The 24343-nt window shown below is 37.7% G+C and overlaps 1 protein-coding gene across 1 annotated transcript in view; it reads right to left on the reverse strand.

The window, feature by feature from the left end:
• The window catches only part of Hgsnat (Heparan-alpha-glucosaminide N-acetyltransferase), a 36685-nt gene that overhangs the window by 3880 nt on the left and 8462 nt on the right, over window positions 1-24343 (reverse strand). The window contains exons 4-14 of the mRNA XM_067083729.1: window positions 19057-19181; window positions 18472-18578; window positions 17080-17185; window positions 16763-16847; window positions 16168-16275; window positions 15747-15843; window positions 14644-14811; window positions 13802-13923; window positions 13401-13579; window positions 10686-10872; window positions 242-354 (exon numbers count right to left, since the gene is read on the reverse strand). Of these exons, the coding sequence (XP_066939830.1) occupies window positions 242-354; window positions 10686-10872; window positions 13401-13579; window positions 13802-13923; window positions 14644-14811; window positions 15747-15843; window positions 16168-16275; window positions 16763-16847; window positions 17080-17185; window positions 18472-18578; window positions 19057-19181 (1397 nt within the window). The remainder of the gene's footprint in view (window positions 1-241; window positions 355-10685; window positions 10873-13400; window positions 13580-13801; window positions 13924-14643; window positions 14812-15746; window positions 15844-16167; window positions 16276-16762; window positions 16848-17079; window positions 17186-18471; window positions 18579-19056; window positions 19182-24343) is intronic.

Here is a 24343-nt window from a genome sequence, read left to right on the forward strand (position 1 = left end):
ATGTACTGTGTGACACTCATTCAAATAAGACTTTACGCAGTACCAGATCTAATAAAACAGAAAAATAGAGTTCACTAACTTTGTTTATGGTATAGGTTATATCTGTTACACACTTATTACTGCATACCTAAAATTTATCATACAACCTTCAAGGAAATATTTTTAGAGCATGCTAAAGATATTTCTGAGTGTAATTTTGTACATGCTTCACCCCTATGAGGCCTTCAACTACTCCACATACCTGCTTGGAAGAATGGAGCACCTGTCCATACACCTATAATATCAACCAGCACATAACACACGGAAAGTAGGAAAAAGGCAAAGCAAGATGTCACCATTACAAAGGAAAGAGACCTGAAATTGAGACAAACAGATTTATCAGTTTCACTGTGTCAAGCATCTTTAGTAAGAAAAAATATTCTGCAACAATCTGATTTTAAAACTTTTATTATAATCTCATTAAAGATAAAATAGCAATTATGTGAGAACACATTTAGGTGCACAAAGCAAAGCTTTCAAAGCAAGATCCCGATGTGCATGCCTGACCAATCCTCCAGTCAGTGATGCCATTTTCGATGCATCTCTTCTGAAAACAGATGCAATTCCTTTCTTTCATCAATTAATCATTTCTCCCATGTTTTATGAAGCGACACTAACAAGAAATCATTCTGAGTGCATTCTGTTATAACATTTCCACATGGAATAGTTTTCCCCATTAACCAACTGCTATTTCAATTATTTTTCTTGTGTGTATACTTCTAGTCTGAGGTTTTCTTTTCAGAATTCATGGGCTCTTAACAAAACTTTCTATACTTGCATTGTTCTTATCAAATTTCAATGTTTACACAGTGATTTTCAGTTAGTGAAATTTACTTCCTGATGCCCTTACCGCAGTAAAGGCTACCTTTGGTTCCCCATTCTGCTTCAGCTTACATGATTCTGTTCTTATGTTGAAGTGTATTCTCTTTGGCATTCATCTTTCACAGTGTAACTATGCCTCAACAAACCTTGTGGGTAGGGATGGTAAGTTCTGCAGCACATTCATTTTGTTCTTGGAAAAAAGGACCTCCATTTGCAGTGCCTTTCTTGTAAGGATCAAGTATTTACTTATGACCTCTGTTGTGAGGGTTGCAAGGATTGGCTGGTTCACCCATAATTTAGGTTTGGGCTATGGAAGCATGCATTCAGGTAACATTCTACTTCTGCTACCAGTGAGTCGTCAGATTTGACTAGCAATGCTGAGTTTAAAGTCACAAGTATCCAGGAATGAGGCTCCCCCCTCTTCCATGCCACCTCCTTCAGATATCAGGACTTCAAGCCTCCACAGTAGACCTTCACCAGTATCTACCCCTACTATCTGGTCTCCAGAGGAGCTCTCACCTTTTTGGGTAATTGCCTCACCTAGTTGCTCCTGCTAAGAATCTGCCTGTTTTGTTATCTGCTGCTCTTGCATTTGTGTCAAACACAGTATCTGCCTCCTCATCATCATCATCCTCAGGCTGGGTTTTCTTCATCAATCTCTGTGCTGTGTTCTGTGGGTGACGACTTTTTGACAGGCTCAGGTCTAAAGCTATCTGTTGTTCCGGGTCAATTCCTTACTGTGACAATCTTAAAGTACAGAAGTTAGTTGCTACTTTTCGTGCCGACAGCCCTGATCTCACTGCATGGCGATGTTCCCATTCCTGTTTCTGCCTTGCTCATTGATGCTGTTCCCATTGCTTATACCTCTTCAGCTTCAAGGCAGTTTTCATAGCCACTGGTCTCTGGATACTTCAATCCCCTGTTTCTGACCCCCTAAAGTTGCTTTACAGTGTTCATATGCTCTGGGGTATGATAATTTGGCTATACACCACACAGACTCCATGTACGCAGATGCTCCTGGCTCCCCAACTACTCCCATTTAAACTCCTAATGTATTTCAGTCTAAATTTCTGTTCCCGTGCCCTCAAGGAATGCAGTGTTCATAGCTTTATCATGTATTCCAGTGTATCATACCCTGTTGCATCCTGCATCTACTTACCTTCCTACCATGACTTTGGCCGACACTTGCCCCCACATTGGGTGCCTCATTCACTTGGGGTGCCTATGACTGCCTCAGCTCCCATGACTATGCTTGCTTCAGCACTGACTTCTGTATCTGCCCAGTTCCTGCCTTGCCTGTAGTGCCCCAATCATTGCAAGGGCTGGAGAGGTAGCTAGGATTCAACATTAGGATCTTTCTTCGAAATGCCTTGCTCTATGCATCTGGCTGCATTCCATATGACTGATGAGTTTGTGTAAAAAATTTTATTACAACAAAAGCAAATGGTTTATTTTAATCAAGTAATTACAACACTGTATAAAAAGGTGAACATTCCTACAATGGGGTGATTTTTTGAATGGCAATTCTTTTCACAGCAAATAATCGATGGAAAATAAAAATGTTAGTGTCTAGCATTGTTTCTATACTTGGTCATGTTGTGGCGGAATTCAAACCCACAAACAAAACAACAAACAACACTCACCCTGATCTTCGGTTGCTGGAGATGGATAAAGGCCCACGTAACAACCACAATCACAGCAAACAACCACAAACACAACAAGGAAATACAAAAAACGGAAACAAACACAAATAAACAGCACACCAACAAGAACAACAACTCCCAGAAAAGCATGTCGACAAAAACTGTCCCACACAAGAACCACTGACCTCGGCACTCAGCTCTGACTAAAGACTCCCAAAAAACTGAAAAATCCTTCACATATTCCACAGACAGACAGCGCCGTAAACAAACTAACGACCTCATCCCTCTTCCAACAAACTCAAGCACTCACTTACGACAATTACACTCTCTCTCTCTCTCTCTCTCTCTCTCTCTCTCTCTCTCTCTCTCTCTCTCTCTCTCTCTCTCTCTCTCTCTCTCTCTCTCTCTCTCTCTCACACAAAACGTTGGGAAATGCTAAATAAAAACAAATTTATTCATCCTCTATATTTCTCCCCCTTTTAGCATTTCCCAACCAACACCTTTTCACACCTCTTTCAAATCGCCTTACGCAACACCCACGGATGCTCACTAGCAGGTCCTCTAGATCGCGTTCGCGGGCACGCAATCATTCTCTCAGAATCACTCTCTCTTCTAGCAACATTCAAACTCACATCATCTCCTCCATTCTCTCTCAGATTCACGCTATCTTCTTCACTATTACCACTCTCAGTTTCATCCACAATCTCATCTATACCCTCTAACTCGTTCCCAAATACCTCCCCCAATTCTTCAACTAACCCATCCCATTCGCTCATTGACCTTTCCAATTCTTGCAACGATTCATTCATGCTTTCAATCACTCGTCTATCACTGCTACGCTCTCTTACTCTTACACTTTTCGCTCACCTCCAACCGCTCACCAACCCCTACACGTTCAGTCAACTCAGTTATATCAAACCCGCATATGCTATCGTTCTATCCATACCATCCCATTCATCCGTATTACACGCTTTATCACTCATTTCCACTTTGGCACTCACCCCTATCACACAACTTACGACCATTCAGTTTACTTACGTTCTTCCCTTTCTTACGTTTTTTACCATACTCTACCAAAACAAATTGCTGATCCTCCATACACAAGCTCTCATGCATACTTGGTTCACCCACATTCGATTTCAACCATTTATACACCCCATTCTCTCTCACATATTCCGGTACATCCTTCCATCTACGCAACTGGTTATGATGCGCTCACATTTCTCTCACACTACCATCTACACATACTTCCCCTACAACATAACTAAGCCCACTGGGACCAACTTCCAACACCTCATACGGACCCTCAAATTTTTCACGCACTTTATTTACATTCAACCGCCCTTTCTCGATTACTTCTTTCAACACTTTCTCGCCCACCTTTTAACTTTCAAACCTTTCATGCCTTCTTCCATACCTCCCTATCATTCTCAGATAGACCCAATCTCGGTCTCACTATCTTTTCAAAATTTAACACATATTTACACGGAGACATACCAATACCCTTATGCACAGTGGCGTTGTATACCCACAACGCTCGCCCAACGCTTACATCCCAATCATTATCACATTCACTCATCATCGTAATATCTCTGTCAACGTTCTCACCGTTCGTTCCGCCAATCCATTCGCACTGGGCATATACGGCGTAGAGTACACATGTTCTATGCCCCAATCACGCAACATTTGCTCAAACTCCCATCCAACAAATTCAGGCCCATTGTCACTCAACATTCGCGTCGGCTTGCACACGCATTGGCAACATCACTTGACCCACCATTCTCGCCACAGTCTCACTCTTTTTGTTCAATCGCTACCGCATATGCAAACTTACTCAAATGATCTACCATTACAACCATTCCCACATGTCCTCTAGCAGTCACAGGCAACGACACACAATCAATCACAACCATCTCAAATAACTCTTTCATCTGCAATCGCAACACAGGTGGATTCGCATGCACACTTTGATACTTACCCTTCTGACAGTCCGCACACGTAATCGCTACATCCGCACAAATTTTACTCAATCCAGGCACATACAATCTCTCTCATACATTCCCATAATTTATTTTTCCCCAGATGCCCAAACCTATTATGCACCAATAAACACATACCCACAGCTGCGTCTTCCGAAAATACTGGCACATACACTTCCCCATCCCATATTCCTTCCTGATGCAAAAAAATAAACTATACCTTTACATACAACAAATCTCTTAGCACTTCGCTTATACACTTCTAACTCAGACGGCCAACTTCCTACTCTTACACCCCTAACACACTCTCTTAACATATTTATTTTCATGCACTGATTTTGCATCTGCTTAATTTCCTCTTCACTCAACAAATCATTTTCACTCCTTGCAATATCTACCATACCTACAAAACTAGTTTTAGACACATCCCCTCCTTTAACCTTCGTTATTTCCCTGCCGCCCTTTCCTAAAATTCCTCCCGACATCCCACACTTATATCATGCATTCTCATAAAATCAATTCCTAATAAAAACATGTTGGCATATCATTCTCATCCATCACTACAAAATTATGTATTATTTCAAATCCCCTAACTGAATTTTTAATTGTACCTCCTCCCATACTAACACACTCCCTTGTCCCAAACCATGTATCCTTACACTCGTTGATTTTTCTTTTATATCCCAATCGCACCTTTCCAATTCACTAACTACTGTACTACTCACTAACGACACTTGTGCTCCCGTGTCTACCAAACTACAATATTTATTCTGATCCACCACTACATTCGTTACTAATTTACCTTTCGCCATGCATACACGCTCTCACGGCTACATTCACCTGCTTAGCTTCCTCACAACCATCCTCATCGCATTCATCTTCAACGATATCCTCAACCCTACCCCTTATTCCCTCATTTTCCCTAAAATCACCTTTCTTAACCAGCCAGCTACAAGTATCCTTTCCACAGTGAACATTTAAAATCACATTCGTACCATTTTTTCATTCACCCTTCCTTTATACTCCACCGGCCTATTCCATCCAAAGAACAATCGTACTGTAATTTTAAACATTTCAGCCACTACCAACAACACTTTCACTAACTTTTCCTCCTCATCTAATTCCTTCCTTCCTCACGCACTCCTCCTTCCGGCATCTCATTCATCACCTTTTCACGTAACTCGTTCATGCTTGCAGGTACTCCGTCAATCAACCCATTTGTTTCCAAATTACTCAACCCCCAAACAGACATTCCAACACTCGATTCTCCCCTACATACTGTTGCTTTACCACAAATCCTACAGGTACTTGGTCCGGGTCCCAGTCGCTCCTAACCCTATCATCTCGTTCAGTCCACATACGCGACATAGCATCCGCAACAATATTCTGTCTACCTTGCACATACTCTACCTTAAAACTAAACTCATTCAAATCCTCTATCGTTCTCGCAATTCTAGCATTCACACTCTCCTTTTAACCATATATACTAGCGGTCGATGGTCCGTCCGTATCACAAAATCTACCCCATATAAAAATACTTTCAACGCTTTCACACAAAACCTTATTGCAGCCAGTTCCTTTTCAATCACTGAATAATTCAACTCTGCCTTTCCAAACGCCTTGCTCACATACGCAATTACTCTCAATTGTTCTCCCCATTCGCCTTCTGCATTTGTACCAAGCATCCTCCCATACTATATTTACTTGCATCCGTATACAGTTCTAGTTTATTCGCATTCTCACTATAGTCCGGAAAGCCAACGCCACGTCTCTTGCAGCCTCCTCTTTCAATCTCTCGAACGCTTCGATCATTTGCTCATCCCATTTCAATCTTACACAATTTCTCTTCCCCGTCCATTCAGTAAGTGGTTTCCCGATCCTGAACAATCCTTTATAAACTTCCTTCCAAACTCAATTAAACCCAAAAATCCCTTTCAACTCACAGACGGTCCATGGACGTGAAATTCCTTTACCTTATTCACGAACTTATCACTCTTCCTTACACCTCTTTCACTCACCATATGACCTAGGAATTCCACCTCCCCAGCCAACCAAGCACACTTTTCAAGTTTTACTTTTATTCCTACTTCTTCCAACCTTTCTAACACTCGTTCAAGCAGTTCCATATTCTCTTCTACAGTCTCACTCGCAATCAAAATATCATCTATAAAAACAGTTACCTTCTTGCGATCAAACCCAGCCAGAACCACATTCATTGCCCTTTGGAAGGCAGCAGGCGCATTAGCCAGTCCGAAACTCAATCTCCGGAACTGGTAGTGGCAGGAACTACTAGAAAAGGCCGTAATATGCCTGCTCCTTCCTCCAGAGGCATCTGGTAATAGCCCCTTACCAAATCTAATTTTGTAAACACTTTCATTCCATTCATCTTGTACACACAATCAGACACCACATTCATCGGGAATCGCTCTTTCACAGTTACTTCATTCACCTTCCGATAATCCCACACATTCGCAAACTTCCATCTGGCTTACGTGCCCGGTACAATGGGGCTATTCCAGGCGCTCGTACTCCTTTCAATCACTCCCACCCTCTCAAGCTCCTCACACTGCTCCTCTATCTCACGATTGATAGACGGAGAAAAATGTCGGGACGCTGATATATGGGGTGTCGTCTTCCAGAACTATTTTAAATTCGGGAAGCTTGATCCCCAAAATCCTCGTCACCACGACTCAATGCCCCCTGCCTATCCCACAACATTCTCCTCAATCGTTCTCTTACGTTATCACTTACATTTTCATCTACCTTTACTCTTTCTTTCAACTCCTCATACGTCCAATCTTTAGCTCCTTTCAAATCACCTGTCATCACCTGCCGCACCTTCACGTACTCTCATCATCCACATTCACCAACGCACGTAATATTCCCACATAATCTCCCTCACATATTCCTCGGACTCGCTTCTTCCTGACACTCGGCAATGACGTTATATATACCCTCGGATCTCCCATGTTCAAAACCCCATCATATACACACACATTTGCCCTGACTAATTTATTTATATCTATTCCCTCAACCACATACTCACACCTATCATTGTTGGCTATCCCGAGGCTATCCGGCCATGCCACTTTCACACTCACAACTTCTCCAATCTCATGGCACTTTTACCCTCTCTGTCGCAATTACAGGCACTCTCTTCCACAATTTTTGCTCAACCCTACCATCCTTCCCAAATACAATTCCCCAACCACATCCCCTTTCATACGTAATTCAATTACATTCATACTAGGACGGACCACCATCCCGCATTTTTTCAAAAACTCACATCCCAATAAAATATCATATTTATCATTCGTACTCTCAATCACACAAAAATCACTTTCATCCATCACTACACCCCCAATTTCTAACCGTTCACACACTCTTCCAACCACTGCTACCCCTAAATTTCCAATCCCTCTTACTTCCCCGACAGTTCCTAATCTCACACGTATTCCTCAATTTCTCACATCCATTCTTAAATATGACATTCATACTACACCCGGTATCTACTAAGGCAATCAATCTTACTCCCTTACAACACACTTGCACACTCATGCACTCGTCAGTCTTTCCAGCAAAACCTCCTCATGCAACAACCCCTCACGTACATGCATCACACGCACCGTTTGCATCCTGGAGGATCCACCCATTTGAACCCCTTCACACTCAGTTTCCCGAATTCGCTGTCACAGTCACCCTCTTTCGTCTACATACACTTGATACATGCCCTTCCATTCCACATTCGTCACACTTCGCTCTCGGTTCTGAACACATTCTCGCATAATGCCCATTCTTACCACAGTTGCCACATATTACATTCACTCGGGGTACCCCTACAACCATTAGCAATATGACCCACCTGTCCGCACCTGCAGCATTTAACCCCTATCTTTCATACACTCCCTTACCAAATGTCCCGATTGCCCACACCCGAAACACGCTCCTAAAGCCCACCTACACTCATTCTTTGTATGTCCTTCCTTTCCACATCTAAAACACTTCGCTCGACTTCCACTCACCGACCTTCCCCCTTTGTACACTACTATCCCTAACCCGTCCAACCCGTTGTTCCCTTACAAACCCATCATTCATCCTCCTGGCACCTCACATTACTTGCTCTTACACTCCTATCTATTACACTATCGGCCATTCTCATTGGGCCCCTCAACACTGCATCCCTAAAGCTTCCGAACTCTGGTATCCTCTCATCTACCCCAGCCCTTACACTTACACTTCTGCTCTCTTTTATAACCCTGTCAAGCTCATAATCTTCTACAATTTCCAAAATTTCTCCCCAAGTCAACCTTTCATTCGTCCATCTTTTCTTCTCCTTCCGCTTCAAGTTCACAAATTCTCTAACTCCATCTGGCACTGTCCCTAACAACTTCCGTACTAACTCCTTACATTCATCTATCCCATCATCCCCAAACTTCTTCCTTGCCAACGTTTCCAACCTACAAGCATACAGTGACAAGGTTTCCCAGCTTTCATTCTTGCCTCATCAAATTCATTCTTCCTCTTATACTTAACACTCGCTTTCATACGCCTCGCTTGCTCAACTAGTCTAGCTTTCACCTTGTCATACTCAACATCCCCCACACTCATAATAACCCTATACATATCAAGTAAAACCCAGTCAAATACTCTCCTAATTCTCGTGCCCACACTCTCTTACTTTCCCCATACTTGTCCTGACAAAACCTTTCATACTCCCTAAAGAAATCATGCACATCCCTAATTCCATACTCATTATACTTTTCACACGGGGTACCTCCCTCACATACATAGCCTTTCTCACTTCTTTCTCACTTTCTCTCTCACTTTCTTTACTTTCACTCGGTCCTTTCATACCCTCTTCCGAATACAAAGAGTCCACTTCTGCACTTACATTCATCTTACTCATTACACTCTTCTTCCCCTCTTTTATCCACTTTTATCCACTCGCCTCCATCCACCTCACTATCACTACTGCCTTCACCCTCTCCCTTCTTTCCGGCCTTTCCCACTTCCTTACCCTTCTTACCAGTTTCCTTTCCTTTCCCTTTTTCCCTTTTCTTCCCCTGACTTATCCTTACTTTCCCTCTGTTCCTTCCCTTGCTTTTCATTCCCCTTTTCCTTACCCTGCCTTTCATTCCTCATTTCTTACTTCCTATTCCCATATCACTTTCATCACTTACGCTTCCATTCACTTCTTCCTCCTTTTCTTTCTCTCTTGCCCCTTCACACGTTCCAGAGAACCTGCCTCCAACAGCCCCTTCTCCAAAAACACCCTTGAACATACCTTTCATCATTTCTTCCACACTTTTCATCATTTCCTCCAACTTTTTATCCATCCTCTCTTCCATTCTCTCTTCTGACTCTTTCATCTCCCCTTTCATTTCTTCTTTTGCACTTCTTAGCATTCCTCCCATCTCCTCCAACTGACTCCTCAACTCCTCATTCTCACTCCTCAGCCTCCCATTCTCCTCCTCCAGCCTGCCCAGTTCCTAGCCACTCGGGAGTTCCTCTCTCAGTTTCTCTATCTCACTCATCCTGACCTCTTACTCTCACTCGACCCACCACAAACAATCTTAACTTGGCTATTTTACAACAGCCCCACGTTGGGCGCCAAATTTATGTGGCGGAATTCAAACCACAAACAAAACAACAAACAACACTCACCCTGATCTTCGGTTGCTGGAGATGGATAAAGGCACCCGTAACAACCACAACCGCAAACAACCACAAACACAACAAGGAAATACAAAAAAAAAAACGGAACACACACACACAAATAAACAGCACACCAACAAGAAGACCAACAACTCCCAGAAAAGCATCGACAAAAACTGTCCCACACAAGAACCACTGACCGGCACTAGCTCTGACTAAAGACTCCCAAAAAAACTGAAAAATCCTTCACATATTCCACAGACAGACAGCGCCGTAAACAAACTAACGACCTCATCCCTCTTCCAACAACCGAAGCACTCACTTACGACAATTACACACACTCTCTCTCTCTCTCTCTCTCTCTCTCTCTCTCTCTCTCTCTCTCTCTCTCTCTCTCTCTCTCTCACAAAACGTTGGGAAATGCTAAATAAAAACAAATTTATTCATCCCTCTATAATGTTTCATATATAAGAACATGCCACAGCATATTTAAAATCGGAACCGAGGATTAAATACTCCCATTGCAACGAAAGCAAAACAAACTTACCACAGATTTTTATTCAGTGGAATGACCCCATCATTCATAGATGCAGAAGACAGACCAGCACCAATAATTCCAGTGATAGCTGCCCACACTAGCCATCTTATAATTCTGCTCCGGTGAGACGTAAATGCTTGCAAAGTCATACCAGCTTGCAAGCCTAAAAATACTTGGAAGACTGAAGTCATACTGCCTGTAAATTAGTTTGAACAGTAATGATGAGTTCTTGTTCTGATATATAGTTGATTTTATGAGTCTTAAGTAGTTTCTAACAATAGCTTACAAGCTTACTGTTGAGCACTGAACATCAAGTAACATGTCAGTAGTGAACTGATGTACAGGGTATCTAAACAATTTTAGTTTATTTAATGATTATTTGCAAACTCTGACCTTGAACTACAAATACCAAGTATATTTCTTTCCTGATGTAAGTGGACTATCCCATAGACCTTGCTTAAGGTGTCTGCACTATCCACCCACTTCACTTAGCTTTATAATACTGTACTGTAGTGTATAGTTGACCCCTGCCTATTTGCGGTTTAGGATTCGCAGCTTCACCTTTTTGCTGATTTTTCTGTGGAACTTACCACTGAATTATTTGCGCAAAAAATTTGGTAATTCGTGGATATTTTCATTGAGAAATATTCACTAATTACTGTATTTTCATGGCTACATCCAATTTTTTCCTGATAAAAAATTATTTACTGATTTTCAAACATTAATACAGTGTCACCGACTTCGGTGGGGGATCCGTTCCAGCGCCGCACCGTAAGTTGGTTTTTCATCATTATTGGCGCTTTAACGGTGCTTAAGGTACATATATTCTGTGAAGGATGATAGTTTAAGGTATACATTTGGTGTCTGAACTATTAAAATAAGCAGTTATAAATGTTTTTAGATGGGGCCTGGTTTTTGAACTATTTAAATAGCCAATTATAAGCATTTTTAGAGGGGGATGTCAAGTATTCGCAGATTTTAGCTACAGGTATCGGTTAATGGCGATCTGGTTTTACGGCACGTGTCTAGCGACGCCGTTAACTGGATTTTCAGCGCCAATATCCACCGTTGAGCGGGTTATTGGTGCTATTATCACCGATAACAGCACTAATAGTGCTCAGCCAGGAACAGAACCCCTGCCGTTAACCGGGGACTGCCTTTATTCGCAGGTGTTTGTGGTCCCTATCCCCCACGAATATCAGGGGTTGACTGTACTGAATAGTTACAAAATTTATAAAATGCACTGAAGCACAGGCATATTGATTACCTTGATAATAAGCTAAATTAGGAAGTATGCATAATATTGTACAGAAAAGTTAAAATAGGTAACAAGTATGTTATCCCATCGATACCCACAATGCCTGTCTCTTCACCTTGATCTAGGGTGTCGAGTTTTTTGGGGAGCCTGGGGGTACTTTGTACCTGGAGTACCCAACGGTTCTTTGGATGGGTAGTGGTTTGCTGTGTCAGGGCAGGTGACGTTGAATTCTGGTTGTTGATTTGTGGTACTGCGCCCAAGGAAAGAGCAACTTTTTTCCTGCATACGTCTTGTCAGCGATCAGGCACATCTTCCACTGATGTAGAGGCTACTCTCAGCTCCTCACTGTGCCACTACAGGTCAAGATGAGCACCAACCAGAGGCAGTATTCTCCTGCTGTTGCTCTCTTACCAGTTAAGGAAGCGACAAGCATTGTTTTAGTGCTAGCCATTCTTTTCTAGTTCAAGTCATTACTCCTTTAATGTTTTTTTAACAGATCATTCCATTCATCCCACCCCCTTTGCAATGTGGGATTCAGCCAAGTAATTACTTGATAAGTTAAGGGGCGTCATTTCAGATTTTTGATGGGGGGGGGCGCAAAGGCAGTTTGGCGAGTGAAGCGAGCCTAATCGCCTGAGGTTTTTTTTTATTTTGAGCTATTTTATGTGCTTTTTGAAGCACATAAAATAGATATATATATAACTTAATGTGATGACACATTTGAATTTTGGTAGGAATAATGGAAAACCAGCTGCTGTTACTTCTTGGGGCTTGGTGGGGTGAGGGGGGGCAAATTGAGGCTGGGGGCACCTGCCCCCAGCCCCCCCTAAATGATGCCCCTGGGTAAGTTACTTATATAAAAATGACATTTTTATAATAAAATTAAGTTTTATATATACTTACCAAGTAATTACTGAATCAGAGCCCTCCCTCCCCTCCCCTTTTTCATGGACTGTGCGGCAATAAAATAGAATGACACTGCTGGCGGTTAGTCGCTCCTACGCCCCCGTTGCAGTGGGCAGGACCTGTCACCACCCCCCCCTTCCAACTGATGCGTTACTGCAAATTTTGAATTTAGGATGCCGTGGGAGCATAATCATTAGCTAAGTAATTACAGTACTTGGTAAGTATATATAAAACTTAATTTTATTATAAAAATGTCATTTTTCTTCATATAGTACAGTATTTTTTAAAATACTTTTTGGCACAGTATCCTGCACAGGTCACTAGTTAATACTGGCTACATGCTTGTATTGTACAGTGTCTGCTTTGCTTTGGGGGAATACAGATTTCTCTCTAAACTCTTTGTGCAGAGTTGAATTTGCATAATGTGAATTGTGCAAATTTGAATTTGCATAATGTGAATTGTACAAAGTTGAATCTGCATAATGTAGAGGTATGTCAAGTGAAAACTACCTACTGTAATTTGTAGCCAAATATCAGTGACACTAGTTTATATAACTTACCTAAAACTCCCTCTGGATCAAAAGCTCCAGCATGGTACACCTGCTTAGCTGTGGGATTCTGGTACAAATGGGCACTGGTCAGTATGAAGCGATCTACTTCGCCAGCAGCCCCTCCTATGCAGTTAGGTGAGCCTGTTCCGTTGACTAATAGGTCTATTCCACCAGGTCCAAGGTAACCACTGTGATTGTAGTAAGGGCCAAACAGCTTTATGTTTGATATTCAGTGTTCAGTACCCTAGCAAATGTAATCTTTCTCATACCGTCATTTAAATACAAGAAAAATATTGACACAAACTTGTATATGTATGGGTAGAAAATTTTCTATTATTTGAACAACATTCATTATATCACCACAGCCATCTATAGCTTTAACAGTAACGAACAATAACTTATAAACTTACGTTGGACATCCAGGTACGGGCAGAAGGAATGTGATAAGTGTATGAGTGATAACAATCACGATGTGCACTGCCCACTGTGGAATGATCTGTATAACATCTGACATAAATATGCCTACATTGCTCTGTCACAAAGAAAAAAAAACACTGGAGATGAAAGGTCTTGAAAAAGTTGAACACTGGAACCTTGTAAAAGTGAAAAGACAGAATTCATAAGTTTTATCATTCAAATGGATGTCTGTACGCATTGTATACTACACTGGCCTTGTGCAGTTACAGCTGTTGTACTAGAAGCAAGCTCGCCTGTCAATGTGCATATTAACCTAATTTCCTAAATAATAATTCATAAAGACGTCTGTATTGTTCTTGGGTTTATTGTTGGGAATCCAGACGTACCTAACACACACTGATGAGCCATTCAATCATATCTGGTCCACTGAATTGCAGGGTCTCTGTAATCTTACAAACTTATGGTGTCGTTTCATTCCTCAACTTCAAGATGGCTTTCCTAAAACCTCATCAATTCCTTCTATATGCACTTTCAAACTTACACCAACTCTTTCCACTCTTGTGTCATTCAGCTCTGATTTTTCCTTTCCCATTCAACAAATCCTCAAAATACGTCTTCCACTGACCAAGTTACCAAAAGTTACCACCTTTAAAAATTACAATGAAAAAATTTTAATATAAAAAAAATTACTGCTAAACCTTAACTACTTTTTATTTGCACCAGTTACCAGTTACTAAAATAAACTGACATCAAAATAAAGAAATTAATGGTGTAATAAAATGGTAAAAAATTTAATTTTACAACGTCAGAGCACTTTCATGTGCAAATAACTAACCTGATACTGAGGAGGTTCTTGGGGTGAGAAGATAAGAGCAACTGTTGAAACTACCAGGTAACAGATACCAAAGCGCTGAAGAACTCCTGGGATACGATAGCGTGCAAGCTCAATCCATCCACCTAGGGAGTTTAAGATGATGCCCAGCACGAAGAGTTTGATTGATCTCTGTAAAATTGCAAACAAATCATTTAAGTCAGTTTTTGAAATGATTTTTAATCCTTTCACTTCTAACTCTGACGGAAGCCTATAAAAGAACTGAGATGCATATGAAATTAAGGAAAAGAGGAGTAGCCTACTTTGTACTAATGCCACTGACACTGAATGTCAATCTTCACCTTCATTTGCAGCTGGTGTTTCACCTACAATAATTTAGCCATTTGCCCTTCTTTATAAAATCTCCTAGTCAGTACATTCATACAACTGCTTATCATATCTTAGGAGACAAAATTTAGTACTAAAACAAAATTTAGTACTAGACTGGATCAAGCTTTTTTTTTTAATTTTTACACAGTATTTAGTTATTTCAGCTTTTTAGAATAGCAATTCTGGATAAATTTTTCACTCCTAAAAGGCACACGGTTATTTGAATTTTAACTTTAAGATTCAGTTTAATCTTCAATAGGATTACCAGTAGGGTTGACAAGCAGGTTTACTAACGGTTTAGGAATACATCAGGTGCAAAAGTAATAAAAAAACTACTACTGTGTATGTGAGTTATTACTAAAGCTTCATGTGCAGAATATATAAATATTATTAGAGGTTAAAAAATGGGACCATAAAACATATTCTGAGAGTAAGAAGGAACAGTCAGTTTGCAAACATGCTGTGGAGAATGCTTCAGTGCTACTCGTAATGATATGATGTGCCTGGAGGTTCCTTATTAAGGAAACATTACGTCGAAATCCAGGGTCACTGTTTTGAGAATATGGTACATGTTTATGGCTCAAATGTTTACCTGGAGGGGAGTGAATGATTTATGGCCAAAAGTAAAATTTAGTTACGTGTGTATGCCATGAATACATATGAGCTATCACACATTATTTAAGTACAGTAAACAAAATGCACATAGGAACTAACAGTCAAAATGAGTGTTTTCTTACTTTCAAAATCCTGAGGAATATTTTTGTTTTGGGGGTTTTACGTCTAAGGGCTGATCTTAAGCCCATGGGAATGCAGACACCCATTATCCACATGAACCTGGAATTCAAAACTTATTGAAAACACTATATCTGCTTGAGGTATTAGTATTTTTTTCCACTAATGGAAATCTCTTGAAAATACTGTAAAATATTTAAGCCATGCCAAAGTCAGTTTTACTTAACTATTTTTAAACTGGACTTACTTGATATTAATTAGAATCACTGGATAAATTAATGCACAGTGCATTACTTTCATGCTATCAGGATGTACATACAGACTGTTTTATATCAAAATATGAAACTTTTAAGCAAAATAGGCAACACCAAAACTTAAAAACTGGGTTAGTAACAACAGCTGAGGAAGTGTAATAATCAATCTCACCAAGGAAAGACCAAATCTGCTACTTGAAGACCGTTCCAGGTGGCATGTTCCATGAACCAGTACTGGCCAGAGCCGTAGTTGACAAAGATCATAACGACAATGCTAATTCTGCAAATGAGCATATATATTATATATATATACAGTATATATATACTATGTATTGTGTGTGTGTGTGTGTGTGTATATATATATATATATATATATATATATATATATATATATATATATATATATATATATATATATATATATATATATAATATAATATACTGTATATAATATAATATAATATAATGTATGTATATAACAAACCACAATATAACATTGCAGGATAAAAACAATAACTCAAAAGCCCACATAATTTTTCTGAAAATAGCAAAGCTACGTTTTTGTACGTTTGACTAATATTTATTAACCATAAGGTGATTTTTTTCTGACATCCTGAACGTCTGTCTGGGAAATAACACCTTAGCTTCACATTTTTAAAATGCCTCTCAAAAATTTTTGGTTTAAGGAAATGATATGCAGACATTTAACAGGTAAAAGCATTCCACATTTCCCGACTGTCTTGCCAAGATAAAATAAGCTCGCTTACCCTCTAAATGTGTCCAGTGATTTTAGCCTCTGTCTGGCTGGAGGCTTATTTTGTACTATCGCTTTGGAGGATCCCATTGACAAAACTAAAGATAAATTAGTTTTACATACACACACACATTATATATATATATATATTATATATATATATATATATATATATATATATATATATTTATATATATATATTATATATATATTATATATATTTTTATATATTATATATATTTATATATATATTATATATCTGATTTATATATATATATATATATATATATATATATATATATATATATGTATGTATGTATGTATATAAACCAATGTAGCTAATCATGTTGATGCACTGCGGAGAAATACTAGATATGTACAACTTAAGGAAATAGGATTTAACATTTCTTTCTGGAATAAGTTGACATGGTTTGTTCTGAAAAAATAATATTGAAACGTGGTAATCTTCCTTTACAAAAAACGGTGCAATAGCAATGATTTTGTACAGATAACATCATTAAAATATACATGGCATACCTGACTGTGAAGCTTTTCCATATCTGATGAAATATAATATATATTTATATATATATGACAATATATAGGGCAATATATATATGCATATAACCATATAAAAACGTTATTTCAATCATTAAGCATATATATAAATTTAAAGTTGTCAAGAATATGTTATTTTATATAATATATATATTATATAATATAATATGAAATATAATGTATGTATATAACAAACCTCATCATAACATTTTATATATTTTCAATAATTCAAGGCAATTTAATAATATTCAGTCTGTAAAATACGGAAATGTAACTATTTTGTACGTTTGAACCAATTTTTATTTAAATGGAAAAGTAAACAACAAATTTTTCTGACATCCCTGAAAGATCGTTTGTCTGGCCAAATAAAAAAGAATCCTTCCACGAAATTTTTAAAATGCGTTAAAAAAATTTTTACCAAGAAACAATATTTGATGAGACATTTCCTCTTGGAAAACAAATACTAACATGAAGCAAACCAACCTCACTGCCTTACCTCCAAGAAAAAATATGTAAGCGATTCTCTTCACTTTCAATACTGAATTCATAATGTGTCCAGTGATTTTAGCCACTGTCGGTTGACCTTGAAGAATAAATAATAAAACTTAATACTTCCGAATGTTGGATCCACAAAACAATACACACACGTATATATGTATATATATAATCCTATGGTTTAGTTGACAAAACTAACCCTGAAAGATCATAAAAGTGAGCCACTTTTCCTGGAAAATCCACTGTGGCCCTTTTGACTTAAGCTGTGAATTATGGATGCCTGGTTGTTTAGTCTATAGTGCTGGTTCTCCAGGATGGAGTCAAGTATAGAAATAGCAACCTCATTCCAAAGACTGGCGAGAACCAGAAAGTCAACATCCTAGATTCACCCTTCCACAAAAAAATGGGTATAAAAACCAACCACCAGCTAATCACTGTTGAAGCACTGCGAAAGAATGAGACTAGATATGTACAAATTCCACTCCAGTGAAATAGGATTTAACATTTAAGGGTTTCTGGAATAAGTCTGCATGTTGTAATAAAAAAATAATTTTGTCAATTTGTAATTTAGTCCTGAAGACACCTTTAGGAGAAAAATGGTGTCAACTATAAAATGATTTTGTACAGATAAATCAGAAAATGAATAATCTTTACCTATTCCTGAGAAGCTTTTCCATATCTGATGAAATAGCTAAGTGTGCCCTTTTTGTAAGCTACTGACAACAGGGCATACAGTAGGGCAATGCCTGTGTAAACGGCGGCTGCAATAACCAGCGCTGTAAAAACGTTATTTCAATCATTAAGCAGTCAAGAAGGATGTTAAATTTAAAAGTTGTCAAGAACTGTTATTTTGAGCATAATGGCCGTCAGGAATATTGAATATACTCTGAAATATAATAATTCTGGCACTAACAACTTTCCTCATCATGCATTTTATACTATTTTCATATTCAAGGCAATTTAATAGATATTCAGTCTAGTAAAATACGGAAATGTAACTATATACCTGCACACATAAGAACCAATTTTTCATTTAAATGGAAAAGTAAACAACAAAATCATCACGAAGTCCATGAAAGATCCTTTGAATTCCCTACTGGCCAACTAAAAAAAAGAATCCTTCCTACGAAATTCACACAAAAAACCACTGCGTTAAAAAAAAATAAGCTTTATACCAAGAAACAATATTTGATGAGGTATTTTCCTCTTGGAAAACAAATACTAACATGAAGCAAACCAACCTCACTGCCTTACCTCCATATTCAAACACTGGATCCTTAAGAGTATGTAATCGGCATCGATTCTCTTCACTTTCAATACTGAATTCATAGACGCCAAACTCTCCTAGGCGAATCTCACTGACCCCACAGACGGTTGACCTTGAAGAATAAATAATAAAAACTTAATATTCAATCCGAATGTTGGATCCACAAAACAACCCACGCCACGACACATCCAAGAGACACACGTATCTATGTATACCAGTATAATTGTCACAAGCGCAGGAGATTTAGTTGTTAACGTTATGAGATAACCAGGGCATCTGCAGACCTAGGAGTCCATTCCACTGTAAGGTGAAAGACGAGCAGGTAAGCCAGGTTTCCTGAAAATCCACTGATGGCCCTTTTTGACTTAAGCCGGGCCGTGAAGAGACAATGGATGCCTGGTAGTTTAGTCGAAACAATAAACTGGTTCTCCAGTGATGGAGTCAAGTATAGAAACATGCAACCTCATTCCAAAGACTGGCGAGAACCAGAAAGTCAACATCCTAGATTCACCCTTCCACAAAAAAAATGGGTAGAGCGAAAAAATACGCACCCACCAGAAATGCCACTGCAGCCGAGAAGGCCACAAGCGAAAGAATGAGACCCGCCGACCAATACAAATTCCACTCCAGTGACGTCATATTTTACATTCCTGAAGAAGAAAAAGAATTAAGATTTATTCATGTTGTAATAAAAAATGTTTTTGTCAATTTGTAATTTAGTCCTGAAGACACCTCGATAGGAGAGGAAATGGTCCGTCAACTATAAAATGTATTACAGTAAATATATATTTATATATGTGATTAATAATAGTGTATGTACATATGTATTCATTATAGCTTATATGAAGAGATAAAAAATAATATATAGATTTATATATATAGGTCTAAATAAAAAGATATATCTATAAATAATATATATATATACATATATATATATATATATATATATATATATATATATATATATATATATAATATATATATATATATATATATAATGATTATATATATATATATATGTATATATATATATACATTATAATATGTATATTATATATATATATATATATATATATATATATATATATATATATATATATATATGTATATATATATATATATATATATATATATATATATATATATATATATATATATATATATATATATATATATATATATATATATATATATATATATATATATATATATATATATATATATATATATATATATATATATATATATATATATATATATATATATATATATATATATATATATATATATATATATATATAGATATATATATATATATATATATATATATACATTACATATATACATGTATATATATGTATATATAATGTATATACATATGTACATACACTATATATAATTACATATATATATATATATATATACATATATATCTTCTTCTTTTTTAACGTGCTTTTATTCCCATATATATATATATATATATACACATATACACATACATACAGTATCTCATGTAAGAAGGATAGATCAGTGAAAATTATCAGGTCAAAGTTCCATACCAATCAATCGATTGGTTTGAAAGATACTGGCAAAAAACGATGACTCAAACTTCCTGAAACACATAGTAATTTAAGTTACGTAAAGTAAGTCCATACTATGGTGAGACAGGATAACAATGGAAAATTAAGAAAGGTAAATAATTTTACAAAGGTTAATTGAAGATATGGAAATTATAATGAAAGTTTCATATATAAACACACAAAGCCTACTTCCCTGAAAAGAAAGGGGTTCATGAGGAAAAAAAACAGTCGTCGTTGGTATATTCATCCTTTAACAGCTGAATCAAGGATGAACCTCACGTGTATGAAATTTCCGCATCAACTGCTTCATGCACAGCATATAGACACAAGACTTTTCATCTGCATGTTAGTTCTCATGCACATCCCCACTGCACCACCCAACTCTTTTTTGCATGTTTAAGAGGTGCAAAATAATGAGCAGGAGGACAGGTACTGCTACTTTATTCAGAACGCAGGCCGCTTATAAAGCGCCGTGCAGACGTCACACAGAGGAATACAATAGAATTTAGGTGACCTGAGGTCAATTACTCTCGGCAATAATTACAATGGATAAATACAAGTAATGTAAAAAGTGAGTTCACAAGAATTGACATAACATTCTAACACATGTGCAAAAGAGGCTGTGGCAGAATACAAAACAACGAACAACACTCGCCCCGATCTTCGGTTGCTGGAGATGGATAAAGGTCGCCGTAACAACCACAACCGCAAACAACCACAAACACAACAAGGAAATACAAAAAAAAAAGAAACAGAACACACACACAAACAAACAGCACACCAACAAGAAAACCAACAACTCCCGGAAAAGCATACGACAAAACTGTCCCACACAAGAACCACTGACCGGCACTAGCTCTGACTAAAGACTCACTCCAAAACCGAAAAAATCCTTCACATATTCCACAGACAGACAGCGCCGTAAACAAACTAACGACCTCATCCCTCTTCCAACAACCGAAGCACTCACTAACGACAATTACACTCTCTCTCTCTCTCTCTCTCTCTCTCTCTCTCTCTCTCTCTCTCTCTCTCTCTCTCTCTCTCACACACACAAAACGTTGGGAAATGCTAAATACAAACAAATTTATTCATCCCTCTATAAAGATACAAATGAATTAGTAATAGACAATTTATACAGGAAAGAATTATTTTGCTTGACCTGATCCTGTAGATACGGTATTGAAGAAAAGGGATTTTGACAGAGGAAAAATCTATTTCTGAGGAAGGTGTGTCAGCCGGTGATTTTACAGCACGAATTTCTAGGTATAGCAATGCTAGATATCAGAGAAAAAGAGCTTTCAGGAAAGCTGGGGTACCGTCTTTTAGAAGAAAATGGGTGAGTGAAATACCACTCGGAAATATACTCGAAAGATCTCTCCTTATCAAAACTCCCGTAAAAGAGCGGTGAGCCGTTACAGCTCCAACGGGTGGTTCATCATAGAAAACTCGCTCAGCGGGGACTTTACACATGCACTGTTGAGCATCCTACTTATTAAAGCCATGCTGTTTCAGCATTTCTTCCTCCCTATCCGGCCAACGCTTTCTCAATCTCTAAATTATTAGACATTCACCAAACCATCATTTTTCAATCTTTCCATGCAAATAAAGCCACTGAAGACACTTAATAAATGTATGTTAAAAGTTCGAAATTAAGGCAGAGTAGGTATCAGTTAACTTGTGGCCAGTACTTTCATCTTCCTCCTTTGTTAGTTACAGTCAAAAGAAAAATCTTGAAAACCAAAATCAAGGGTGAATTTCTTGAGTTCCCTGGCAGCTTACACAGCTGCCTCATCGATACGACTTTGACATCTTTGGAAATTACTTGTAAAAAATATCGCTATCTTTGATCGGAGAGATATAGCTGTTTTCTTCAATATTATGATTTATTCAGTCCTCATAATGTTAACATTCCTCCGGCCTCTTATTCCTCTTTGGCTTCTGTGTATGTCTCCCCTAGTTAATTTGTGTTTGCAAGTTGATCCCACATCTTTTTACCAGCCTATTGTCTTCCAAACTCTTCACGCTGACGAACCCTTTCACAACACCCTGAATCGTCTTTCTGTCTGCACTTTGCTTTTTACGGAATCTTTCAGGTCTCTACAGCTCTCAGTCCCTTCAACGCTTCCCAAATATATATACAGTGCTATCCAACAGGTTATTAACAACTTGAATTTCTTTTTCAGTCGTATTCATTAACCAACACTCAATTACAAATATATATATATATATATATATATATATATATATATATATATATATATATATATATATATATATATATATATATATATATATATATATATACATATATATATATATATATATATATATATATATATATATATATATATATAATATATTTATATAATCTTTTCATATTCACTAATATTAAGCTACAAAATTATGTCGTTTTTAATATCCAATTCGCTCTACCTCGGAAATAAGATCGAAGGTTGAGTACTCGTCACCGAAGGCTGAGGTTGCTGCAGTCTGTAAATCGAATTCGCCAGGTGATGAACCACTTATTGGATATAAACATTTGTGGCTTAATGTTTATATATGTATAATTTATATATATATACAGTGTATATATATATATATATATATATATATATATATATATATATATATATATATTATATATATATATATATATATATATATATATATATATATATATATATATATATATATATATATATATATATAGCCTCGATGGCTCGGCTGGTAGAGCAGCAAACTCGGACTTCATAAGAAGCCTGTGTCGCGGGTTCAAATCCGCAGCCGGCTGGTCAGAGGGCAGACACTTTGCTATCCGTGTAGACACCCCGGGATTATGTATGTAATCAACGGATAGGTTTGCTGAAAGCAAATGGGTGATACAGACTAATACACACAAACAAAGCCACTCCAACACCTTCTAAAAAAACATAACAGACGCCTTACACGTCTTGAACCGTTGGCCTAAACCGCTCACGTCTCTTCGCTGCTGGGAGAAAGGGAGCTGGGGATTTGGCACGATACATATACACATGTGCTACTGGGGTCTAAGCGATGTCAGGCAGGGCAGCTGATCGAGGCTACAGCCTACCCAAACGCCAAATCAAAGTCCTTCAAAAGAAGGCATCGGGCTTACTCCATATGAAAAATGGGGAAAAAAGCATGTTAAACGAAGAAGATATATATATATATATATATATATATATATATATATATATATATATATATATATATATATATATATATATATATATATAATATATATATATATATTGTATATATATACATAATTATATATATGTTGTATATATATATACATACATATGTTTGTTTGTTTGTTTGTTTGGGTGGTTGTGTCCCTGATTTTTTTCTCCAAAAGTACAGATATTGAAGGACAAAACTCGCGTCCCTTTTCTCTCTCTATCTTTTGTTCACAATGAAGCATGTAAATCTGATCTCTCCTTATCTTTTATCAAGGTACATAACAACTTACCACATTTAATTTTCGTGTACTATCTTTTTCCCAGTGTATCCCTAACGTCAAAAAATGATGGAAATACAGTATGTGATGATTGAAACAACAAGACCTCTCGAGAATAGAATAGGATACAGAGTTTAGGCCAAAGGCCAAGCGCTGGGACCTGCGAGGTTATTCAGCGCTGAAAGGGAAATTGCCATAAGGTTTGAAAGG

This window comes from Macrobrachium rosenbergii, chromosome 41, assembly GCF_040412425.1.
Source record: "Macrobrachium rosenbergii isolate ZJJX-2024 chromosome 41, ASM4041242v1, whole genome shotgun sequence".
NCBI classification, from domain to species: Eukaryota; Metazoa; Arthropoda; class Malacostraca; order Decapoda; family Palaemonidae; genus Macrobrachium; species Macrobrachium rosenbergii.